Here is a 9,996-nt window from a genome sequence, read left to right as displayed (position 1 = left end):
AATAGGTCTACTAATAATTAGATTGCTGTATCAAATAATTCAACAATTGGACTAAACAAAATATTCATTCCTCTAATTTTATGATGATGCATAATTATGAGAAACTACGACTAAATGATTAATAACGGATTATATATTGCGAACTGTAAGAAAAATCTGTTGAATATTTTAGGAATGTGAAATGAATTTCTAAATCTATAATTTGTTATGAAAATGTCTTAGTTTGAAACTTAAAAAAAAAAATTAGATATATTTTTAAAATATTGAAATCCCAAATAAATCTAAAAATTCTTAATTTTTTTAAATTCTAGATACATTTAAGTAAAGATAAAATTTCTTAATTAAGTATTAAATTAATTAAAATTTGAATAATTAAATCTAAACCAACTTCATATAATTTAATTTGGAATATGTTTACTCGTTAATACAAAATATATAAAAGTAGAGTTAATTCTCATTAATTTCAAATGATAAATCAGTTTTTATATCTATATAATCGTAAATCTGTATAATCTTTAAATAAATTTTTTAAAGTCTTTTAAAAAAAATCAAAATTCTTGTCTAAAATTTTTGTACATTTTTTTTATGAAATCAGTTAACGAAAAGTAAAATCGTAAATAAAATATAAAAATATAAAAAAGGAAATCAATGTCTTATTAGATCGAAAGATCATTTTAATTGGATTTATAAAACATTACAAAGATACACGGATTCATAATCGCATCCGAGCGAGACGAATGTTTCTAATTGGTATGAAAAGAGCGAGGAAGAGGCACAGTGATACCAGAGAGGTAACTTTCGTTAGTGAGAGCGATATTCGTCTGTTTAAGAGCTGCCAGTTTCCACTCGTTCGTCGTGATCGCAAATATATTCCCCTTCTTCGATGGCAATCGTTAACGATCACTTTCTTCTAAGTAAGTTCCTTCGAAGGATTTACTCGTTCCAGTGATCGATCCACCGCAAGGATTACTCGTGCTCTTGCTACTTCTCTTACATCTTCGTTAAATATAGTATGAAACATTTTCTTCACTTATTTACTCTCACTGTGTGTGTGTCTATTTAATACAGATATGATGTCATCTGAAAATTGAATCGATCAATTAAATAATATAAAAGTTGAATTATATATTGTGGCAATTAAATCGAAGAATATGAAAAGCATGAAATAATAAAGTATACGGGGGGTCGAAGAAGACAGTTGGTGCACTTTCCTTGTTGGAAATGAATTTTCGCGGTGGACTGGCGATACTTTTATTCATTCTTGTGGAGATTAATTGCGCGATTTTGAGAATCGTACAGGAAAATCACTTCTGTAAGTGCATCATTTAAATATTTTTGCCATAATAATATATAATCACGTATATAATATAATATGTATATAATATATTTACACATCTCTGAATTACATAAATTTTTTATTTTCCTTCTTTTTGTGCTAAGATCTTTTACGAATATTGATATTATCGTTGATATCATAAAAGATATCTGTTTTTTTTTCATAAATAAAAGATTATTTTAAATAATAACTTCTTTCAATTCTGAAACAGAAGATTATCTTTTTTATTTCTCAAGTTATACTTATTTATATCAATTCAATACCATTTCTAATTCTTTTTAATCTTAATTATTTTTCTTAATTTCTTTGATCTCTTGTATAAATCACAAAATCACTCAATTTATACGCATTTGATCCATGTATCAGTTGGCTATGCACAAAAGTCAACTAGGTGGAAAACATGAGTTTTTCAATAACAGCTTGCGGATGTCCAGCAGCGTCGCATAGAGAGCCACGTGCGATTCTGTCAGCGAAGAACGTCAATTCCTCTTCACTGGGCGAGGAGGAGAACGTGAGGACAACAACAGGTCGAATATTCAACGGGAAGCCGAGCAAACGAGGCTCTTGGCCTTGGCAGGTGTCTCTCCAACTCCTTCATCCAAAGTTAGGATTTATCGGTCATTGGTGCGGTGGTGTTCTCATCGAGCCCACTTGGGTCGTCACAGCTGCTCATTGTATTCATAAGTGGGTTTCATTAGATTTCTACGAATTTAGTAATGAGAGATTATCAATATATAGAGTGACTTGGAAAATTTGAAACGAATAAGAATTAATAAACATTGGAAAATTTCAATAAAATTATAAAGAAAATAATAATTGAAAAAAATTTTTTAACAATGATACTTCTTATTTATTTTATTAAATTAATTAATCTTATTGCAAATAATCTGTTAGAATTTTTGTCTTATCAATTTTTTAATCTTTAAAACACAATGCATAAATTTTAATAAACATTAATATATATTTTAAGATGCAAAATAATGGATAGTTTTATTTTTTTTTTCTCTCTTGAAATACAGAAAAACTTGGAAGAAAAGAGTTAAAATTAAAATGAAATATCGTGTAAGCAAAAATGAAAACAATAAAATCTCGTTGCTAAACTAAAATATATATATATCTTCGAATCGCCTATAAACTCCAATATTTACTTACAGTGAGCTTTTCAATTTACCAATTGGTGCACTATGGACGGCAGTCGTCGGGGAATGGGAATTAAACTCCGGTGGACGTGGCTCGGCAAGGCTACCTGTTGAACGGGTGATCCTCCATGAGAGATTTAACAATTATTTACACGATATCGGTATATATAAATCATTTTAACATATATATGAGAAAAATTTGAAATATTCGAAGTATAAAACGAAGTAAAAATTTTTTCAAGTATTATAATTTTATTTTTCTATAAATAGATTAAAAAATAGGAGAAAAGATAAATTAATAAAGAAATATTGTTTCTAGCATTGATGAAGTTAGCTAGACCAGCTCCTTTATCTAAAGTAGTACGAACAATATGTTTACCGGAACCGGAAGAGAAGCTTGCAAACAGATATTGCGTCGCTTCTGGCTGGGGTCAATATGGTTCCTCTCAGTCACTTTCCACTGCACTTTTAGAAGCCTCAGTGCCATTACTAGATCTTGAAAAATGCACGAAAGCTTATGGAAAATCGGTATCGCTTCGGAATGGCCATCTTTGTGCTGGTCATATCGATGGCTCGACCGGAAGTTGTGTGGTAAACAATATATTTTTATTTTAAATTAATTGAATCTAAGTTATAATTGAAACTTAAAATCTTTTCAAAAGAATGCAAATTTGTGTTTCTTTTTATTTCTATTCATTCAAATTCAAAAATGTCTCGATCGTTTAAATTTATAACACGTTTTTATGTTGCATCATTGTATCATTAAAATCTACTCAACTAGATTGAAATTTTTACATTTTCCCAATAATCACACACAATTTGATCCTCATGCTCGAAATGAAATGATGGATTATTCATTTCAATTTGATTGATATTTATATTTATTAACAAATTTCTCCAAATTTAAATTAATCCTTCTCTTATTAAATTTTAATTTCAATAATATTTCACGAAGTATATTATATTATAAATATTTTTATAATTGAATGTTATTAAAATTATATATTCGTGATAATGTAATAAATATATTTTAAATATTTTATAAGTCTTATTTTAGTCTTTTAGTAATATTGTTATCGATATTTTTCTAAATTTATTAAGCGTTTAAAGTAATATATCAAATTTCAAAGAGAAAATATTGTTCAGGGTGATTCTGGAGGACCATTACAATGCCGTCGCGCAGACGGTGTATGGCAACTGGCAGGCGTCACTTCTTTTGGATCAGGATGTGCCAGGCCAGGATATCCTGACGTCTATACTAAGATTCAGTATTACGTTAAATGGATAAGAAATACTATGAGCAATGACGACGATACGCAACTTTTTTAATTTTAATCAACATGTTATAACTCACGTGTACCTTGAAATGTAGATAATATTTATGTAAATATTAATGTGAAGTAGAATCATTGTATATATTGATATAAATATACACAATTTTTGTATGTTTCAATATATAATTAATTTTAGAACAAAAGTTTGCTTTAATCTTCGAAATATATTTTAAACGAATCTGATATTAATTTTAACGTTCCATAATTAATTCTAAATTTTCACCAACCTAAATTTCTCGTTATATATCCCACTTTCCTTTCATTCTAAATATTCTACGCATTAACATAATTTTCTTATCGATTCAAGTTTCTTTCCAATTTCGAAACAATTTCAAAAAAGATATTTGTACAATTGAAAACCATAAAACCTCGATATTCCAATAAGAAATAGAGTAAATACATACACGTGTGTAACTATATACGTGTGCACGTATAGAATGAAAGCGTAGCCAGTAGCAAGTTCTAAAGAAAAACCATTTGCCAGGGGCTAAGATATCCATCTATGCACACCATGTGTACATGCATCGAAACGATACCGATGTCTCATGTTGGGAATACCAACATCTGCATTTATATGACTCTCGTGCAGGAGAAGGTAATCTGAAGTTGTTTCACTCTTTCTGAACGTCGTGGATTCAACGTTACGCAACCTCGTGATTGTGCGTATGACATGGGGAGGCGATTGCATTTCCTCTTTCTATCTCATCCACCTTTGTCCCTCTTCAGTCGATGAAATTAGAAGTATCGATCTATAGGGAATGCGTACATTGTGGTAACTAAGAGAAGCAGAGAGTACACAAATTACGCTGAGGTGCATCCATTAATTAGCTTAATACGACCCACTTAACATACGAAAGGATCCTCTGATCAAGTTTCGTTTGCAGAGCTGCTTATTCACTGTGTTTCTGTTATGCAAAATTCCATATATCATGTTCAAGTGTCATGGGTTCATCAATTTATTTGTATTCTTACATGTTTGTAAATTAAAATTAATTAGCGATTACTTTTTTAATTACTTTTATTTCTTTTCTCGTTTGAAAATTGAAAACAAATTTAAAAGTTTTTAAAAATATATATATTGGTTGGTTTTATGAATAATGGAAATTAAATCAATTTATAAAGATTCTGATATTCTTATTCTTGAATATCATGTGAGAATATTGCATTAGATTTATGATGAATAAAATATGTGTTTTAAAACATGTAATAATAAATTATACATATTAAAGTAAAGTTAAAGGATATGTAAGAATCTGTAAAAACGTGAATTACAAAATTATTAAGGAAATTAAATTTTAAATATAAAAGCTGTACTATCATACATCAAGTTCAAGCAAGCTAGCAGGAACAAACTTCTCCATCTAGAACAATAAATAAACTTCAACAAGTTTCATAAATATTGTTATTTTATGCATTTATGACTAATTACAAGATATAGTTATATACTATTTCCATAAATTTTAAAAAATAAGAAAAAGAATTATAAAAATTAAAAGAATATAATAATCATTGACCATGAATAAAATTTAATTATCTAATCGATTAGATCTTATATATCCATTTGCATTAATTAGTAACTATTAATTACATTAGAAGTCTGACATAATGCAATAACACAGCTACTGTTGTCAGTTTGCGTGTTTTGTATTATTTTGTTTAACAAAAGTCTAATTAAATCATACATTACATTTCATTTAAAATTATTTTATTAATTTCTACTTTTGTAAATATATTTTATTTGTAAATATAATAAAATTGACATTTTTCTTAATATCATTATTTCTGGAAATAATAAAAATCATGAGTTGCTTTACATAATGTAATGTCATTTTTCTTCTGAATTGCTTTTTTAAGGATAATTACTTTCACCTACGCTATTAGCTGATTAAACTTGGCGTAATCTCAGGGGAAGTTGAAAAGGTGTGTCATTTAACATGAAATTCCTTAATAATATTTCCATCCTATCATTTGATTCGATATTATTGACTGTTATTTATAATTATCTATAATATAACGGGGGAAAATAAGAATAATAAACATATTAATAAATTTGTTAAATTTCTTTAAGCTTTTATATTGTATAATAAATAATATAATATATAACAATTAAAGATATTATATCGTGATTATTTAGTTATTATCGACAAAATATGTTTATAGAAATTTTTTTGCAAAAATGATTATATTAGTTCAACCCTTACTCTGTTTCTAAATATAGTATATGCTTATACAGAATATATGCACGCATCTCTACGCGTATAATGAAGAATGATTCAATCTAGAAGGAAAAAGAGGCTTACACATTTGTTTTCATCGTAATTAATAATATGACTATATTCATATTTTTTCCCTTTTTTAGTACAATAAATTTTTGTAACAATTTTTTAATCCTTTTATGTTTTATTTTCCAATAAACTTTATTTTTATTTAAATTACACTCTATAAAAGAAAATTAATAGAAACTAAATGTTAACGCATATAAAGATTACAATTCTATTCATACACAATGTGATATCTTACCAATTCATTATTTTTATTTTATAATATGAAATTCTTTTTAATAAAATCTATAAAATTTATAAAAATTAAATCCATATTTTCTAAACTTAAATGTAATCTATATACGTCTGATGCTTAACTCAGATTTAAGTTAAATCTAATTTTTATTTAACTTAAACCAATTCAAATTTTAATCTCTTAATAGTTATCTTAGATTTAATTTAAATCCAATTCGAATCCTCGACTTTTTTTAAATTATTCCAAATACAATAATTAATTAAGAAATAATAAAAAATCTATTAGAAGTATATGCAACATTATGATGATATCCTCATTCAACAATGCTTAACAGCTAGGCAGAGTTGACATGCGCGTGGAATCGCGTCCGTGAAACGAACAGGGAGAGTGCGCGTTCCTGATCAGTAGTAGCACACTTTCATCGTAGCGAGGAAAGTGAGTAAGTCGAGTGATTCGTTTCGTCCACGTCTGAGGAATCATCCACGCTATACACACGGTATACACGAGCGCGCGCTCTGCCCACGAAAATCATTTGCACGAGTGAGAGAGCTCGTAGCAAAAAAGAGAAAGAAAGAAAGAGAGGAGTAAGCATTAAGAGAAAGGAAGAAACATCTCGGCGAATTCTATTCGATCCAGGAAAAATTATCGTTTTTTACCCGTGTAATCGGGTGGGGTGCTTGTTAAGAGAACGAATTGTTCAAGAAAGTCGAAATAACAAGGAATTAATAATTGTGCAGCGTATAGAATTCTATTCGTATAGAAAAATACGAATAGAAAAATACGGTATAGAACAATATTTAATATCAAATATGTTTAAATATAATATATATATATATGTATGTATGTATGTATGTATGTATGTATAAAAATAGGAAAATTATATAATAATGATTAATATCGAATAATATTCTCGATAGGATGTGAATAAAGAAAGAAAGTAAAAAATGATTCATGAAGTCGCGTGTCCATTCGGTTTCGCCCTTTCCAAGGGGAGAATAGAGGAGGCGTGAGGTAGATGAATCATTGAGTCGGCCTCTGACGTGTCGAATAAAAGAGGGAGGCGATCGAAGAATCAAAGCGGGGCAAGGTTGCAAACCAAGTAAGAACTTATTTCCATGTCTACGATTGGTTCATGTTCATACGAAACGTGAACGAAAGTAATATGATTAATAGCAGAGAATTTGTTTCATTTAAATGACAGGGTGAATTTGTTCGATTCAAAATGGCTACCGATTTTATTATATATACACTACTTTTATTTGATATTATTGGAGAAAAAATTCGTTTAAAAAAATTGATTTTTTTTCTGTCGAGTATTAGATGTGTATACTAATTTAATGATTGTTAGAATGATAATTTTTATGTATTCTTAGATTTTTAGAAATCTAAAAAAATAATTTTTCATTTAAGAAAATGTATATATTTAAGATAATATTTAGTTTTATTTTCAAAATTTTCTTTATTAATTAATATATTATAGAATATATTATAGAATAATTTTATACGAATTTTTCTTTTTCTTTTTTTATTTCTTTAGTTTCCAACAAGTAAATAATTATACTGAAAGATGAGTAAAAATAACGAGAATGGAATATCTCTGGCAACACCTCCAGCTATTCACGTTGGTCCCATAGTGAATCCAGGTACTAATGAAACCATTTCTATCGTAATACCATTAGCAACTGTTACCAGTCAAAAAATTGAAAATTCATGCAAAGATTGCAATAAAGATGCCAAACATTCCTCTAACAATGTCAATTCTCGACCAAAAAATGATAAAACCAAGGGATGTCCTTATCCTGGTTGCACCAGATATGGTAGAGCTTTCTCTAGAGCACACGATCTGAAACGCCACATTGCTCGTCATGAAATGAGAAAAGAAAAACTATGTGATTATGAAAATTATAAACAACGGCAGAATGATAAAGAAAGTATTGAGAGTATAACAAATGGAATAATCAATAGGCAACATATTGTTTGGAATAACGAATCACACGAAAAATCTTATTCCTGTTTACACTGCAAGAGGAAGTACACTAGCGAGATTAAACTTAAGGCTCATATGAGTTCTCATGAAAAGGTATGTGAAAGTTATGTATATTTTTAAAATCAATAGAAGAAGTTGGAATCAATATAAGAAAATATTGCATTTTCAATTATCCATATTAAATGGATATCTTGTTCAGATAATCAATAATTTTGTTTTAATATAAAATATCAAGTGTATAATAGCATTCATTATTCAATGCAATCAAAAAGTTTCTCAGAATTCAGAATAGATCTAGATTAAATTATCTTTCTATTTTCGTAATCATTTTTTTATCAATAAACATAAAATAATCTGTTAGTCTGACAACTTTATTTATTAATCATGCAATTTCAATATTAGATCTATCCATATTTATATTATCAATATTTAACAGATTCCAGGCAAGAATATGTGTGCTCTATGTGGAACATGTTCCCGAAACGAAGAAGAATTACAAGAGCACATGAAACAGCATACAGCAAACATATTAGAATCTCAAGCAGCATTAGAGAATGGTGAAAAGGAACAACCAGACAAAGAAGATGACTTCCTGCTCGAGGAAATGTTACTTCTCAATAAAAATCCACGAAGAACTATGCAACAAGAAAAAAATAATTCAAATACAGTATCTAAGATAAGATGTGACTACTGTTCCAAAACTTTCAAAACCAAATGGACATTGAGCTCCCACGTAGCGGCTCATGAAGGCCGTTTTCAATTTGATTGCGGTCAATGTGGTAAAAAATTCGTCAGAAAAAGCCATTACGAAGGTCACATGAGATCCCACGAGGCTGCAAGACCTTATGTTTGCGAACAATGTGGAAAAACATTTAAAGAATTGAAACACAGAAGAGAACACACTAAAAGGAAACATCCTACCAATCAAAACGCAATCCAAACACTTCTGGATAGCATTAGCCCTTGTGGATCTGAGGAAGTACCCGTGGATCAAACGAAGTTCACGCTTTTGATGCCTGTTAATTTTTCCGTGTAGTCTTGAACATGATTTATCCTAAAATAGTTAAAGATGATTAGATAAATGCATAATCTTGTTAAGTATGGAAAACGATAAAAATTTTGTTTTAATATGATACAAGAATTTTGACATTAATTTTGATTTTAAATTTAGAAGATGTTAATTCCTTTTTTAATGAGGATTAACGATAAAACAGGGTTTGAAGAACTAAAGTAAGATTTAAAATGAAAGTTTTTAGAAAACAGTTTCTGAAGGATTGCCCTTTTATAATTGTATATTGTGGAATGATATATATTGTGAAATGAAATTTTATGAGAAATTATTTTTATGAAATTTTTATTATTTTAGACTTTACTAATTTTCAATGAATTATTTATTTCACAATATATAGAAAATTGATGATATATAGTCATTATAACAATTGTAATTATTCTTGTACATTCAAAATTGCGATTATATATAATTTAAATAATTTTAAGATTCTATTTTTTTGTGTCAATAATTAAACAAACTGTATATTATTTCTTGAAATATACAGATTAGATAAACCAAAGACAATCTCAACATAAAAATGACATACAAGCTGTACATATATGACTCTAATAAATCAATAAATCAAAAAAAATAAATCATTATAAAAAATAAATATTTATTATTTTCGATAA

The 9,996-nt window shown here is 28.1% G+C and overlaps 2 protein-coding genes across 5 annotated transcripts; both read left to right on the top strand.

The window, feature by feature from the left end:
* Positions 1–449: 449 nt before the first annotated feature.
* On the top strand, positions 450–3,998 carry LOC107996909 (chymotrypsin-like elastase family member 2A). Of its 3 annotated transcripts, none has more exons than XM_028666014.2 (5): positions 450–1,312; positions 1,756–2,020; positions 2,491–2,636; positions 2,795–3,066; positions 3,622–3,998. In XM_028666014.2, the coding sequence occupies exons 1-5, from the start codon at positions 1,222–1,224 to the stop codon at positions 3,802–3,804; spliced, it is 957 nt and encodes a 318-aa protein (XP_028521815.1). In that variant the 5' UTR covers positions 450–1,221; the 3' UTR covers positions 3,805–3,998. The 3 variants fall into 3 exon arrangements, with proteins under 3 accessions (XP_028521815.1, XP_028521819.1, XP_016910728.1); XM_028666018.2 differs by having other exon boundaries at positions 454–1,312; positions 1,771–2,020; XM_017055239.3 differs by having other exon boundaries at positions 456–1,312; positions 1,774–2,020.
* Positions 3,999–6,647: 2,649 nt separating this feature from the next.
* Positions 6,648–9,977, top strand: LOC107996900 (zinc finger protein 569). 2 transcript variants are annotated; one of them, XM_017055226.3, is made up of 4 exons: positions 6,648–7,109; positions 7,244–7,425; positions 7,864–8,406; positions 8,750–9,977. In XM_017055226.3, the coding sequence occupies exons 3-4, from the start codon at positions 7,894–7,896 to the stop codon at positions 9,347–9,349; spliced, it is 1,113 nt and encodes a 370-aa protein (XP_016910715.1). In that variant the 5' UTR covers positions 6,648–7,109; positions 7,244–7,425; positions 7,864–7,893; the 3' UTR covers positions 9,350–9,977. The 2 variants fall into 2 exon arrangements, with proteins under 2 accessions (XP_016910715.1, XP_061933913.1); XM_062077929.1 differs by having other exon boundaries at positions 6,648–7,162.
* The last annotated feature ends 19 nt before the right edge of the window (positions 9,978–9,996 follow it).

Source organism: Apis cerana, linkage group LG8 (assembly GCF_029169275.1).
Source record: "Apis cerana isolate GH-2021 linkage group LG8, AcerK_1.0, whole genome shotgun sequence".
NCBI lineage: Eukaryota > Metazoa > Arthropoda > Insecta > Hymenoptera > Apidae > Apis > Apis cerana.
Note: the sequence above shows the minus strand (reverse complement) of the source record. Positions and strands in the feature narration are given on the sequence as shown.